A 14749-nucleotide genomic window follows, 5' to 3' on the forward strand; every position below is an offset into this window, starting at 1 on the left:
GGAGGGTGGGGGAGGGGTAGCGAGATTGACGTGCGCGAGACTTCTGGATCCCGTAGTATGGGCTGGAGTGCGTGGATAAGGGTATCTCGCGTTTTTAAGAGATATGTGAGCTTGTGATTTCCTATGCCTTTGGAGTGTGGGCACATGCTGGACGCATAGGGTGTGCAGTCTTTAGTGGAGGATTGAATGGAGAGAGGTCGGTCATGTATTCTAGCTGTCAAAGTGCCTGAATTCGATCGTTTGGGTTCGGAACACGTGGGAAATTAGGGTGAAGAATGATTATTGGATGCTGAATGAAGTCATTGGAGGTTGATAGCAACGATTCTTGGCTGGGTTGAAGATTTAGATGGAAGAACTGCTCGTGAGGTCTTGATGAGAAGGCACGGGATATCCAGCCGTCCCGGTAAGTATGTTTTTTACGATGAAGATAAATGAGTGCCCCACGAGGTCGTCACCTCCAAATCAGAAGGTACTCACTTCATAACGGCTCTGGAATGACTGCCTTGTATGGCTTAACCTAGTGCTTAATAGCACTTGAACCTCTTAAGTGTGTTTTTCGGCATGCTATTATCATGCGTAGTGCATTGTAACCCGCCGCTGTTTCTAGAATTTCTATCGACCCTTGTCATTTGGCTAACTTAATCGTGCCAGCTTCATCCGTATTCTTCGCTGAGATCTCCAACTGATTAGTGTCCTTGAGATACTTCAGATCGATGGCGTCTTCATTAAAAGACGCAAACACTGCCAAAGGTTTTGCTACAGTAGATTTCTCCTTTGCTTCTTCTGGCAAGCCCACTGGCCAGCTACGTCTGAAGCAAGAAAATCTCTCGACATAGTAAATCTTTCCTCCAGGGTCGTCCGGATACAATGCAATGCAATATGGAGTCGTGGGTCTTTTCTTCCGAATAATCCATCGACGAAAGCTCGGGTAGTACCATTGGATATCATTGAAATAAGACCACCTGAAGTCTTGGAGCTTGGCAAGGTCGGTGGTTTTCTGCCCCGGATCAAACCAAGGTGGATCTTCAGAGTACTCAAGAATCTGATCAAGGAATTTCTGTAGCGTAGGCGTCACAAGGGCTTGATAGTGATGATTTGTAAGTGAGAGATTGAAGATAGCTTCCAAGGGTATCATCCTGAAATCCAAGTACCAGCCCTTCCCATGTGTCCACTCCTGCGAACACTCTTTGTACATGTCTTCTTCGAGGTTTTCGATCACAAGGTAAAAAAGTTCAGGAGATAATTTGTCCATCTTGCGAAAACAGTGACTTAAGTCAAACCTCGTAATAATCAAGAAATAGTGATGCCTTTTCAAGGCTAAAGCATGAAGGTGATCAAGATACCTTGGGAAAACACGACAAATATCTCACTCTATTTATCTCAATTTGACAAGTTCCAGGCTCCGTCTGGTAAGCACGCGTGGCGCACGGCTTCAGTACAGTGATGGATGCGCGGAGTATTGCATGGCAACGAAGAAATAAGGAATCGCACGAGCAGATGCCAAGCCCCATAAATCCGAGAGGCGGGCACTCGATGGGGACGCCCATAACCTGAAGTACCACTATCTGAGATTAGACCAACCAATTTGTCGTAAGCTATTGTTTTCAAAGCATTCGTTTCAAGATCACTCCAAATGGTCCAGTGACTCTGACTTGCCAGCTTTTCATACCTACGTAAGGCAAACGAAAGTCGCAAGATGTCGACTTGACGGTCGGCTTTTCTATCCGACCTATTTGACGTACGCAGAAGGCCCACCAGGCCTAGGACAATCTACAACTCACTCCCCACCGCTGCTATTCCTCCCTCCAGTCCAGAGCGAGCAAGAAAGCAGAGACTTCCCTCCATAGTGCTGAGATTCTGCACTTAGTGGTCTGACGAGCTTGGACATGATGATGTAATAAGTCATAAATCTAATATTGGCCGTGCCGGCCTAGGGCTTAAAGGTTTAGAAACCTCGCTGTCGAGTGTCCACGCTAGCCAAAGACTGACTCTCTCGCTAGCAAAGCTATACAGCTGCCTTTAGGCCAGCTAAACCCCCTATTAACATAGCTTTAGAGTCTATATCTATAGATCTATATACAAGGACGGTAAGCGGGTGTTCCAAAAGCCCCCCTAATTAACAAAAATGATTGTAGGAATGATGGAGCAGGGGCTGCCAAAATACTATGTAAAAGCCTAAGAGATTAGGCGAAATGAGCTCCTGGCCCACTAACCCCTAGTCTAGCTAGATCCTTTAAATTTGGCTTAAACACCCGTTTGCGACGCTTGGAGGCCTTGATACTAGTGACTTACCGTTGCTTCCCGAAATGGCAAGCAATTATATATTTCGGTGCATGTTTGGGCTTGCTACTTCAGATGAATCTTGACCAAGCATTGCATACATGGCTCAAAACAGGCTGGGCATTTCCAAACAGGGGTCAACGGGGCCAAAACACGGGATGGAACTTTCATATATTCTTAGTAAACATTCAATGTAGAGGTACTCCTGCGGCTGTATACTCATCCGGTAAGTTTCAATCAAGCTGGCAGTTTGAATAGATACGCTCTGCTTATAAAGTCTCGAATCTCTATCTCGAATACGATTCTCGAGTACCAGCTCAGCCTAGTCAGAAAATCAGCCTAGTGCACTCAATAACTTCCATAAAACCAAGCGAATCCAATTTCCTACCGCGCTCTCTCACATCTCCCGGAGCAACGATGCACGTCTTGCACACCTTCCTCTCCCTCGCCCCTCTCTTCTTCACCCTCATCCACAGCGCTCCTCAGCCCCAAACCCAAAACAACGCCTATAGCAGCATCAAACCCGACAACGTCGTCCCCGACATCGACCAAAAAACTCTTCTTCCAATCTCCCAAGCCCTACTGGCAGACTCTTCGATAAACATTACCATCACCCCACTCCTCAACCCCAACGCCAAACCCATCGACCCTTCCGCCCTCGCCGCCGCCCTCTCCACACTCGAATCCGCCCTCAAAACCACCTACTTCGGCGATCCCATCGCTCAATACATCCCCGGCGCCAACCCCGCCCTTGAGGGTGCTTTCGCGCAGGGCAGGGGCCCCGAGGGCACGGGGGCACAAGTTCGTTTCGGGCAGACGATCGCGCAGTTGAATACGAAGGATGCGCCGCCGAAATTCACGTTGGCGGGGTTGCTGGATGTGGTGCAGACGGCTCAGTATTGGGTGAAGAGTGTGCAAACGAACTTTTGGGACAGCCAGATTGAGATTATTAGGGTGGTGGATGGGTGTGGGGTTGGGAGAGGAGGGGAGTGTACGGTTTTGGGAGGGGGGTGTTTTAGTCAGAAGAGAGATGGGTGTAGTATTAGCGGGTAGGATGATGGAGTGGAGAGTGGAGTGATGGTTGTGGAGAGTATGTGAGGAGTGAGTGGGTGATCTGAGCCTGAAGCGCGCATTGAGTGTCGTTTCATTTATGCGCCAGAATTACTTAGCTTTACTTGCTCAATCACTTTATATACATCCCCCCATGTTCAGCGACTCTGCTTCGTCCCAGCCAAGATATCATCACATCTCCCACCCCTACCTATCTCATTAACCTCATCAAGCAGCCAGTCCCTCCCCTCCCCTCACGCCCCAGCTCCACCCCCACCTCCACCCCGAGCCCAGACCGACACCTCACTAGCCTCCTCATCCCATCCCAAGCAAACAACCCTCCTATTCAACTTCTTCAACCTCCTCAAAATATCCGCCGCCGTCATCCCCCTCCTAATCCCCTTCGGCAAGCCCTCCGGCCAGTCATCATAAAAAAAGCCACCCCAGCATGATCCTGGTAGCATGGGCACACAATACGCCTCCCGTGGCAACGTCATCCTGACAGCCCAAGCCCTAAACCGCGGATGCAGCTTGCGAATACTGGCGAAATACCAGCAGAGAGCGCCGAATTTCGTTTCGTCGTCGAGCGTGGTTTTTTGGGGGTTAAGCCAGGGTGGGCTGGCGATGGCGCTGGAGAGGAAGGTGTGCAGGATGGACTGGAGGGTGGGGGTTACGAGGATGTGGAGGGCGTGGTTGGTTAGGGAGAGGGCGAAGATGGCGTGCAGGGCTGTTAGGTGGGCGGGGAAGTCGCGGTGGGGGTGCAGGCAGGTCTCGGCGCTGGTGAGTTCGACGTCGTTGGAGAGGTTGTGCAGGATGAGGTCGAAGATTTCGGTGGGGATTTTGTCCATGGTTGCGATGGGCAGGGTTGGATGAGAGGAAAGGGTTGTGGGTGGATGCTTGTGGGATGGAGCTTTGGTGGTGAGGTGTGCAGAATTGGTTGATGAGGATCTGGACGGCTTGGAGAAGTATATATATTTATATCTGAGTTCATGAGGTTGATTCAGAGTGCGCTCATGGCGTTGACGCCTTCGACTGTTTTTGGACTAGATTTCTATATTAGATTTCAAATTTTGGAAGTTTAAAGGTAATTGAGAAATAAAGACTGGTGGCGTATGTGGAAGTCGGTTGACAGATGCTAGCAACCTGTTATTGGTCAAAGTACTGAGGGAAATGTTACTGTGGAAATGTTCTGCGATGTTGTCTACCGAATGTGGCCTTTGTCAAATCTTGAAATATGCGGTATTTCTTGGGCTATTCTCATGTCAACTACAGCTCGTGCCTTCATTACGCACAGGCTGCCTGTATATTCGTTTTCTAATCTCGTGTAGATGATAATCTTCTGTCATCTCGTTATACTGTTCCCGCCTCTCAATTCCGTCTCTTTGTCCCGATCCTCTCCTACCCATCAGTTAGAACGAGCTGGTTCAGTGTCATCGTCATATTTAACCGCTTTCCTACAAATAGATAGCTCATTCGTCTCTTCATGATGCCTGACCTCCACAACATCCTGGTTAAAAGCCTTCACTACGCCAAAGAAAGTAGCCACAGGTAGGTAGCCTCTGTAGAATCCCGAAACGCGGTTTGAAAATTGACGTTCTTTCCAATACGACTCATTGAAAATGCCGTCATGTGCTGATCTCAATCCACACTCGGCTGTCGGCAACAACTTCCAGATTGCCCATTTCCGAAAGATAGGCCAGCAATGTCGTAGAGTGTAGAAGTAGAACATAATTGGCTCGAATCTCCAGTCGAGGTCCAAAAAAGCCTTATCTGAGCTAGCCCAAGGTACTTCCATGTCGAGAGCCTTTGCCAGTGCCTTATTCAGGACTTTTTGAATTCGTGGAGTGACGATGGCGTGATAGTGATGATTAGTGAGGGAAATGTCAAACATCGCAATTAGAGATGAAGTTGGGCTTGAGACTCTGCTCTCGCTCTCGCTGAATAACAATTCCTGCGGAATCCAATGGAAACCGGCATCTCTTTCTAGATTGTCTAGAACCATGAGAAGCAGCTCTCGAGGTAGCTTGTCCATTGGTTTGGATCTAGATGTGAAAACGCAATTCTGCTGGATGCGAGGAGGAAGAACCTAAGGCTCACGACGTAGCTGCTATAAGAGTTGTCAATCTTTGCAGGATGCATGCCAGATCTTGGCTCTTTATTCGCTCAAATTTTGGATTTGTGGAGGCGTGCGCCTTGTGGAGCTTTGGCTCATCATGTGGGTCTTCGATATCAGATTTGAGAAGATTACATATCTATATTTATGAGTGGTTTTTTGATAGCGGATGATGATGCCAAAAGAGCTAAGATGATCATTTGAGTTGCCAAGATAATTCACATCATTCATTTGTAGATGCGACCGAACGATTCATTCCAATACGGCTTGAAATATCCTCCTGAAACAATTGTAAAAGTCCCCTCTTTCACGTCTCTGATGTCGTCTGAAACCCAAGAAAGTCTTCGCAACGGATAATCCGACCCAATCAGCGCGGGCGATTTCGCACAGTTGGTATCCTCCTCCAATGGCGAAGTCTTGTCGGCTTTTTCTTCTTCCATACTCTGTGTATCGCACCAGATCTCCACCTCTCGATTGTATGCATACAATCTCAAGCGTATTCTTTTATCGAACTGTTTCAGCACGGCCAGTGCCCGCATTATTTCGGGAAAATCATCATGTACATCCTCGGGCAGATTAGCTGCGATGAACGAATCGAAGTCGTCTTCCGAGGCTTCTAAATTTCTGAGAGTGACGAAAGCATCTAGAGAAAATCGATACGGGTATTCCGGAGCTGTGTTCTTGACTGCCCATCGACATAGCCCTCGGCTGGCGTACATCAAGTGTTCTAGCCACCCTCCGAGGGCCTCTCCTTTGTCCCATCTCACAGCGGAATAACCTCCACCGCAACTTCGCCAGGGAGGTTGAAATTCGTCCCATAACATATGGTCCAGAAAATCTTTCAGAAGAGGGGCTATGGACTCGTGAAGGTGGCGATTTGTTTGCGAGAGATGGAAGATTGCCTTGAGCGGTGACCCATTGGGCCAGTGGGACCTCTGTTTTTCCGACAATCCAGCTCATACATCGACCCTCGTACGAGTGGCTTGAGGATAAGTTGAAGTATCTCCTTAGGTAATTTGTCCATGGTGAACGAGGTTCAAGAACCATGAAGCAAGTGAAGATTCACAGCATGTTAATGACAAGTTTTATCATCTGTGGGGCTCTGAGTCACGAAATGGGACCAAGCCATTTCCGCACGCCAAAAATTCAAAGTTATTGTGGAGATGTGCGGTGGCGTTCGTCACCTGGAGTGATCTGTGGGTCTTCCATTAAAATCAGCGAGGTCTTTCATTCTCGTCGGTTACCTTCGCAATCGCTGTAGAGCATTGACATCTGAGTGCGTGAGCTCATGCAGCCCGGGCAATGCATATTGATAACATCTCGATCTAGCTAAGCCAGCGGAATGTACGTCCATCTCCTCATCGATTTGTCCATGAAATCTGTTCACTCTACACCCTCGTCTAAATAGTGTCGCATAATTGACCAGGGAAAGCGGGGATCCACCCTTTAATCTTGAACTCCTACTGTCGGGAAAGCATTATTCTTGTCTTCCAACGTAGATCTCGATCTCATCGGTGTATGGATGGTATACAAAGTTCATTTCCTTGTAAAGAGCCTTCAATCTTCCTAATACGCGTGATGGCAGCTGACAAGGCAGATCGGACCGCAAAGGCTCCACTTCGCATCCAACTTCCAAATGTGTCGAGAATAATGAGAAGTAGTATGGCTCTCGAGGTACAGTTATTCGGACTATCCATCGACGAAACCCAGGGGTACAGATAGTCAGATACATGAGGAAGTCATTGAGCTTCTTGTTTTTGCTCCGTGCCGACAGCGAGTTTCTGTTATGGCTGAGCCAAGGGGGTACAGGGATATGGACAAGAACCTTGAAAAGGAGACCTTCCACGATAGGCGCTAACAATGCGTGATGGAAGCGGTTCGTCGTCGAAAGATGGTGGAGGTCATGTAGAAATGTATGTTTCTTCCAATGTAGAAGCCGGAAGTCCCAGTCAATATCATCTTCGGCAGGCATGTCTTGTTGGAGGTCTTTCAGAATAAGCACGTATACCTCTGGAGGAAATCTATCCATGATTGAGAGAGATGAATAGGTGCAAAGCAAACAGATTCATCGCGGAAAGATCTTTTATTCGCGCGAGTGACGGGCTTGACTAGCAAGAGAAGTGGCGGCGCCACATTCAGAATTGTGTAGATGCTTAAGTCTATTTATTTAGTAGAGTGGAGTGGTTTACGAACATGGGATATGAAATTCGATGTCATGCCTAGCAGAGAGTCACGTATATCGTATAATAGTATCAGAAACTTAGCTCATCGTCCTCGTCTCAGAGGGACGATTTTCAATCGAAAAATTTCATTTGACCTCTCAAATCTGAGGCTTCACCCGCCCATACAAAGCTCGGACTCAGAGTGACTCCGGATTGCTAACTTTTCGGAACTCTTTAAGCCTTTATTGTACTGAAAATCAGAACAGGCATTGATGTTAGTCCAAGCGTAATGTAGGCTCTTGTACTCAGGGCTTATTTAAATTAGGAATAAAAACCGATAATTCCGTCGCCTAATGGGTAGATCCCCCCCCCAAAATAGCCGTAGGTTTGGATTAGCAGCTAGGTATCTTGTAGATTTGAACTTTCTTCAATAGTTTCTTGATACTTTGCCCTATAATAATTCCAAGTTTGAACTAATTTTTAACGAGCATTGATGGCTGCAAACCAATCAGAAGTTATTTTTTATATGTTTTTGCTACGGATAGCCCCGGAATTATCGGTTTTATTCCTAATTAAAAAAGCCCTGAGTACTCACAACCCGAATAGCTTGAGGCAACACACATGCTGGCTATGGGTGGCTCAGACATGAGCTCCCTCCTCTCCCACTGAATCTAGAATCGCTCGGACTCCACAAATATAGACTGCACAATTCCTTTTCTCAGTAAAAGTCGTCTTCTATGCGTGGTCTCGCTGGAGGATGAACCCTGTCCGCACCCCTAGCACCATCATTTTCACACCAAACCTCAATCTCCTCCGTAAAAGGATGATAAGTCAACCGTATCACATCACTCATACCCCTCACCATCCCCAACAGACCCACAACCTCATAGCCCTCCCAAAGCTCGTCCGGAAAAACTGCAGGCAAGACTGAAGCGTAAAATCGGAAGAACTTGCTAGTATCGCTAACGGAATATTCCATCGTCTCCAACCAAAAATGATATGGTCTAGTTGGTGCTGTGTTTCGTACGATCCACCGGCGAAACCCTAGACTACAGAAGCGAAGGCTATCAAGCCAATTGTTGAGAGTGGAGCATTTCCAACGGGCAGGGGCAGAGTTTCCCCAGCGGCTGCGCCAGGGGGTGGGTGCGTGGTGTGTAATATGTCGTCGAGAATGTCATGGAGAATGGGAGTGGTGATCTTGCAATAGTTATGGTTTGTCAGTGAGAAGTTGTAGATTGCGACGAGAGGGCATTTTTCCTGCGGTCGTGGGTAGTAGAGCACATCGGGATCATCTCTGTCGTCTAGCAGGTCTGATTCGAGGTGCTCTAGGATGAGGGTGATGATTTCTTGAGGAAGTCGGTCCATGGTGCAGTTTTCTGAGGAAGTCGAGATGGGAGGAGGTGAAAATTTATGATGGCTCGCAGAGTGGGGAACACAAGGCTGGGTGGCGGCGCCACGATCATCAGAATGGCTTCAAGTGACTCATTTTAACAGAACCCAGGAACGAAAGATCTATGTACATTAGATTCAGGATATCAATTTACTGATGCTTGGTAATTACATATCCAACACCAACTATTCCAACGAACAATTAAATCATGGCATCGAATTCAAGACATCAGCGCTATCTGGTGCCATCTCATCCACAACCACTGCTCCTTCTCTTCCTCACTTGCCCTGCGCACCTCAACCTCCTTACCATCCACGCATGTCCCAAACGTGATACTCCCTCCACTCAAATCCACCAGCCGCCCTAACAGGGGCAAAACCTCCGCATTCCTCTCCTGGAACCCCGGCAAGTCCCTCGGCGAGCTTTGTCCGCAGCATCGCCGTATCCGTCTGGACCCATGAAAGACGAGTGGGAATCGGTACGGCTTTTCAGGCGCCGTAATCCTTGCCGCGTACGCTTGAAGAGAGAGCGGTAGATAGTCAATGCAGTCGACGTAACTTTGGAGCGCCAATAGTTGCGAGAATGGGTCGATGGTCTCCAGAGGGCGACGCCAAGGTGCTTTTAGCATGTCGGAGAGGAGCTTGTGGAGGATGGGCGTTGCGATGGCGTAGGAGCGGCGGCTTGTGAGGGAGAAATTGTGGAGCGTCTGAATGGTTAGGTAGATTTGTCGCCGTTTTTGGCGGTTTGAGGGGTGCCAGTACAAGCCCTTGAGGTTGATGAGGGCCAGGTCGTCTGTAAGCTCGTTGGCTACTTGGGTAAGGAGCTCGGTGGGTAGAGTGTCCTTGGTGGATCGTGGGCTGTTGTGTGTATATATTTATAGTTACAATTAATGATATAGCGAGATTCTTGAGATGCGGCAGATGAGTGATGGAAAGATGGAGAAGAAGGAAGAGAAGAAGTGGGAATATATAGCATGCTCATTGATTCAGAGGTACATGTTGGCTTGAAAGCCGAAAGCCAAAAGATCCTTAGGCTTTCGTGTGTGTGCGCCACCGTTGCTCGCCTTCACTAGCACTTGGCCCAAAAGCTACTGCTTGATCCGCCTCATTGCTTTTTCCTCCCGGCGAGCCTTTTCTGCGAATCCAGCGAGGATCTGTCTCTTCATTCTAGCATCTTGACGCCTTCGTTCGGCGATAGTCTCACCCGTCGGATCCGTCATTATTTTGATATCACCGTTGTACCCGTTCTCCTTATGAATCATATCTGGCGCTAGACCCGTCAAGCGAATCAAAGACATGAATGTGTCTTCAGTCGAAGGTGCAAAAAGTATGCTGTAAGGTTTTTGGGGTATTGTGTTACGCACTGCCCAATGCCAAAATGGTAGTGGCATTTCCCATATTCCGGATAGATACACCATGAGTCTTTCCCCCTCGTTGATTTGTTGTCTCGTTTTTCAAATCGATTTCGTTGCCATGGCGTATCTTTGATGTCCCTCAAAACAGTTCTTAGCTGCTTGTCCAAGGCTGGGGTTGCGAGAGCTTCGTAGTAGTGACTGGTCAGAGATAGATGCAGTAGCCCTTGCAAGGCGCGAACAAGCTTGCGCAAGGATTTTTTTCCCTTAGTAGATCCGATGAAAGCATTTGGTTTGAGGAATACCTTCTCTGCATCTTCTTGCAAATTATCAATTATCATTTTGTGTATCTCGGTTGGTAGGTCGTCCATGACGTACGAATGGCTCGCACGTCGTAAAGATGATTTCTAGCATGTAGCGACAAACCTCATTTTCTTTATGGTTGATGTTCGGAAGAAGGAGGATCGAGATAGAGAAACAAGAATTTTAAGCAATAGTGGATGTCAAGCTAAGCTAAATATAGCCTTGTGCTTTCACATGAGAGAGTGTCATGCCTGAACAATGAAATGATTCACACGCCATGGCGTCGATTGAAAGTGTCGAGCTAATTATTATGACATTATCGAACATGCAAGCTCGCACATCGGAGTCCGCATTGTTCAGTGCATATTCAAGTGACTGCTAGTCTGAAAGAAGGAATCATTCGGCAATCCTAACCGATGAATCTAATGACCATTTCAAGATTTCTTTGTTCTCCTTCTCATTTTGTATGATCATCCAACTGATCGTTTAGGTGCTCAAGTTTTCCCACATCTTCGAAAATTGAGCTTGAGATATTTAGTGAGAATATCACGCAATTCATATCTCTTCTTCGTCGCCATTGCTCTATGCATGTCTCGTGACTTAAAACTCTTGAACTCATCCCAACCCTGTGGCTGCAGGCTATTGACCATAATTTCCGCTGGGCATATCTCAATTATCTTCTCTTGTCTATTATAGCTGAAACGATACACGGCGGTATTGAAGTTGTTCAACCGACATAGCAGTGTCATGATATCAAAGCGTCTATCCACCATATCGCGATCGAGGGCCTTCGGAGTTAGAATGATGCAGAGTTGTGTCTTGCGTGCTGTTTTTCGTACTGCCCAAGTTCGAAAACGAGGATCGAGTGCGTCTATTTTTGAGAGATATCCATTGATCATTATGCTCAGCCAAGCTCCCCCAAGTTACAATTTGATCAGTATAATCTTGGTCAGCAGATTCCCACGTCGTCGGGGGCATTTTGACTTGCCGAAGGACCATTGATAGCTGGGCCTTCAGGATCGGAGCTGCCAACATTTGATAGTAGCGATTTGCTAGTGATAGGTTTCGTAGCGCGGAAAAGGTCTGAAACAAGATCTCCCAATTATTCTTCGTCAGCATCGTTACTGATGTGTGGTATCGGCGATGTATGTCGAAATGGAGGACATTATCTGCATCTTGTCTTAAGTTCTCGAGAATGAGGTTGTGGATTTCGACCGGTAACTTGTCCATGGCGCGAGTACCTCGTTCGAGGAGATCGGATGTTTCTGAGAAGACAATCGCGAGCAATTGCAGATACGTAAGAACACACGTTACTGTGACTCGAGTGGTACGAGTGTGAGATGACAAATGCAGAAACAATGGCGAGCGTTATCGCAACACTGGTAACACAGTCTAAGAAGCTTGCGTATTATCAACACGCGAGGAGAAGCGCATGAGCGCTAAATCATTCCCAGGTAATAATATCATTTTAGAGATGTGCCATTAGACCTTCGAATATGAATTGAGTGTGCCATATCATCCCTTTGCATAAGTGAAAGACTCACCAGGAGGTAGAAGAATGAATGTCGTTGAGTTACATAGAGAGCATGGTTCTCGATTCGCAGCGTCCTGCAGATCATCCCTGACAACTACCCTCTGGTGCCCTTATGGTAACAAAGAGAAATTTGCAATTCAGATCTCCAAGCCAACAGCCTTACGGAAGATCGTAAGCACATTTCGAAAATCATTTTCCTTATCTGCTTCCATCGCGCGGTCCATCTGACGAAAATTGAGGAGTTTGTCGTTTGTTCCTCGCTCTATTAGAGCCATCCTATCAGCCATGTCTTTTGTCGCAATTTCGATCTCGTTGGTGTCTCCGTGGTACCTAGTCCGCAATATTTTTGAATTAAGTCGTTTCAGTATATACAATATAGTCATGAGCTCGAGGGGAAATCCTTCCATACCAGACCGTCCAGGTCTCTTTGCCATGACCGTGACACGGTGGGGATACTCGGGAGCTGTCATTCGCACTGCCCAGGGTCGAAAGCGGCGATCCAGATATGCAATGCTGTCCACATAGTTCCATAGGAGATATCTGTAGAATCCGTTCGATCGTGTGGGCTTTATGGAACGGTGTTGCTTACGCCATGCCCATGGCGCTAATTTGACCTCTTTTAACATAGCCGCCAGGTAAAATTTCAGTATTGGCGTTGCTAGGTACTCGTAATAGGAATTCGTAAGTGATAGATTCAAGAGTGTGGAAAACACTCCGAAGATTTTGTTTTGGTTCTCCTTGACTAGCTCCCTTGAATGCCTAATATGGTAACGGATTCGGAATAGCTCTTCTAGGTCATTCCCTAGATTGTCAAATATGGCCTTGTGGAGCTCTGTCGGTAGGGTGTCCATGCTGCAAGATTTGGTTGCGAGGTTGGAAGGTTATACGCAAAGCATATTTTGTCTCGCAGGCAATGTTCTAAATAAGAAGACAGATCTTCCCACACAAAGAAGTATTGGGGCAGGACAATGAGAATGTGATAACAATAGAATATGTGATGGTGTTGTAGACACTAGTGGCAGGATTTAAAAGGCTTCATTGCCTTTTCAAGGATCAACACGTTGACTCGACCTTGTCCCATACGTTCTAGGCTCATTACATATCTGTCAGATTCGACACGTATCACATTTTTTGTACTGTGGACACCCTCTTTATTAGTAGCTTAACACGACGTCTTCTCGTTACCAGGGTTGTGTTTATGTTGAGTCATGATGTTTGCCTTTTCTTCCTCTTTCATGAGTGATTTGAGAATGTTTTGAGAGAACCTTAGTTTTGCTTAACTTTCGAAACCGAGAACACAGTGAAAATATCTAGGAAGTATTGTGAGTGACTTGAGATATCCAGTTCACGCCCTAGTGTGCCCCACATCTAAGGTCTAGAATAGCTCAGAGCCTTCAATAGAAAACTTGATTCTGAAGCACATGTCCTTGCAGCAGCTTCGTGGCCCTTCCGCTCATGTAGATTCGCTAATCTAGCGAACGTATCTCATCTTTATTAAGTGTGACAAGCGTTTGAACCTGGTGTCCTTCAAAATTCATCCGACTAGATGTTGTCGGAGCCCGTCCTGTAGCTGGACGACGAAGCAAGATCTCGAATTCATCTGTCCTGGTAAGATACCTAATTTCGATGATTTCGTTGATCAGGCTTCTCAGCAAGAACAGTATGCCAGCTGGCTCATGATGGTGAAGACGTTTCGGGAACATGTGAAGGGCCAGTGGCTCTGTGTTGACTTGCCGGCTAAGACAGAGCGGGTCAAAATCCGGCGTGTAATGAGTGCTGGTACCATAGCGTCCGAGGTCTGGCATGTAAAATCTATCGTCTCCCAATCGCTGTGCCCAGGTGTCGTAATCGAAACGTGTGGTTTGCTTCGTGAAACGCTTGATTCGGTAGCGATCTGGAGGAGCCGTCTTTCGAGCTGCCCACCGGTGAAAGTGACGGTCTAGTCGGGTAATGCTCTCAAGGTATTGACTTAGATCGGCTTGAACTCCAGACTCGTTGGTGGCGTAGACTATGTCTCCTGTACGCCACGGAGGAATTATGCAGTTCATGATCAAATCCAAGACTTGCCGCATGACAGGGTGAACAATTACGTGGTATTTGCGGCCGGTGAGTGAGAAGTTGAGAAGATCTAGCAGGGTCTGGATGACTGCTACCCAATTTTCACGCGATTCGAAATCCCAATTGAGGCATGAGCTCCAGTCCAATTTCTTCCAAGCTTTCGTCGTGTAGAAATATTTAGCCTTTTCATCTTCGCTCATTAATGGTCGAGTATGTTGTAAAAGAGGTCCCCGTAGCGGCGGGTCACCAGGGACAGGCCGCCGGGGGCGATATGGGTCTGGTGGTAAAGAAGATAGATCAAACGTTGACTCGTAAGGAATGTAAGCGCGGCGGAGAGGAATCACAAGCTCAGGTCCTTGTCTTAGATTCTCGGCTATCATAACAAGTATCTCGGATGGTAATTTGTCCATGGTTTTGGAAACGCCGGGAGAAATGACGGGTCAGTGAAGGAGCAGCTCGGCCTTGGGTTATTCTTATAGAAGGCTTCGAGTGCTGCGACACTACGTGA

General features: G+C 47.2%; 7 protein-coding genes across 7 annotated transcripts; 1 reads left to right on the forward strand and 6 right to left on the reverse strand.

Moving 5' to 3' along the window:
* Positions 1–625: 625 nt before the first annotated feature.
* Positions 626–1252, reverse strand: KY384_000771 (uncharacterized protein; the record flags this gene model as incomplete). The annotated part of the gene is made up of 1 exon (XM_044809305.1): positions 626–1252. The coding sequence occupies one exon, from the start codon at positions 1250–1252 to the stop codon at positions 626–628; it is 627 nt and encodes a 208-aa protein (XP_044665292.1).
* Positions 1253–2697: 1445 nt separating this feature from the next.
* On the forward strand, positions 2698–3224 carry KY384_000772 (uncharacterized protein; the record flags this gene model as incomplete). Its single annotated transcript, XM_044809306.1, has 2 exons — positions 2698–3183; positions 3216–3224. 2 exons carry the CDS (start codon positions 2698–2700, stop codon positions 3222–3224), a joined length of 495 nt encoding a protein of 164 aa, XP_044665293.1.
* A 1511-nt stretch (positions 3225–4735) lies between these two features.
* Positions 4736–5362, reverse strand: KY384_000773 (uncharacterized protein; the record flags this gene model as incomplete). Its single annotated transcript, XM_044809307.1, has 1 exon — positions 4736–5362. The coding sequence occupies one exon, from the start codon at positions 5360–5362 to the stop codon at positions 4736–4738; it is 627 nt and encodes a 208-aa protein (XP_044665294.1).
* A 308-nt stretch (positions 5363–5670) lies between these two features.
* On the reverse strand, positions 5671–6467 carry KY384_000774 (uncharacterized protein; the record flags this gene model as incomplete). The annotated part of the gene is made up of 2 exons (XM_044809308.1): positions 5671–6151; positions 6406–6467. 2 exons carry the CDS (start codon positions 6465–6467, stop codon positions 5671–5673), a joined length of 543 nt encoding a protein of 180 aa, XP_044665295.1.
* A 3615-nt stretch (positions 6468–10082) lies between these two features.
* Positions 10083–10717, reverse strand: KY384_000775 (uncharacterized protein; the record flags this gene model as incomplete). Its single annotated transcript, XM_044809309.1, has 2 exons — positions 10083–10326; positions 10359–10717. The coding sequence occupies 2 exons, from the start codon at positions 10715–10717 to the stop codon at positions 10083–10085; spliced, it is 603 nt and encodes a 200-aa protein (XP_044665296.1).
* A 1603-nt stretch (positions 10718–12320) lies between these two features.
* On the reverse strand, positions 12321–13034 carry KY384_000776 (uncharacterized protein; the record flags this gene model as incomplete). Its single annotated transcript, XM_044809310.1, has 1 exon — positions 12321–13034. One exon carries the CDS (start codon positions 13032–13034, stop codon positions 12321–12323), a length of 714 nt encoding a protein of 237 aa, XP_044665297.1.
* A 615-nt stretch (positions 13035–13649) lies between these two features.
* Positions 13650–14651, reverse strand: KY384_000777 (uncharacterized protein; the record flags this gene model as incomplete). The annotated part of the gene is made up of 1 exon (XM_044809311.1): positions 13650–14651. The coding sequence occupies one exon, from the start codon at positions 14649–14651 to the stop codon at positions 13650–13652; it is 1002 nt and encodes a 333-aa protein (XP_044665298.1).
* Between the last annotated feature and the right edge of the window lie 98 nt (positions 14652–14749).

The sequence above is a fragment of the Bacidia gigantensis genome, assembly GCF_019456465.1.
Source record: "Bacidia gigantensis strain McMullin 20006 chromosome Unknown contig_74, whole genome shotgun sequence".
Taxonomy (NCBI): domain Eukaryota; kingdom Fungi; phylum Ascomycota; class Lecanoromycetes; order Lecanorales; family Ramalinaceae; genus Bacidia; species Bacidia gigantensis.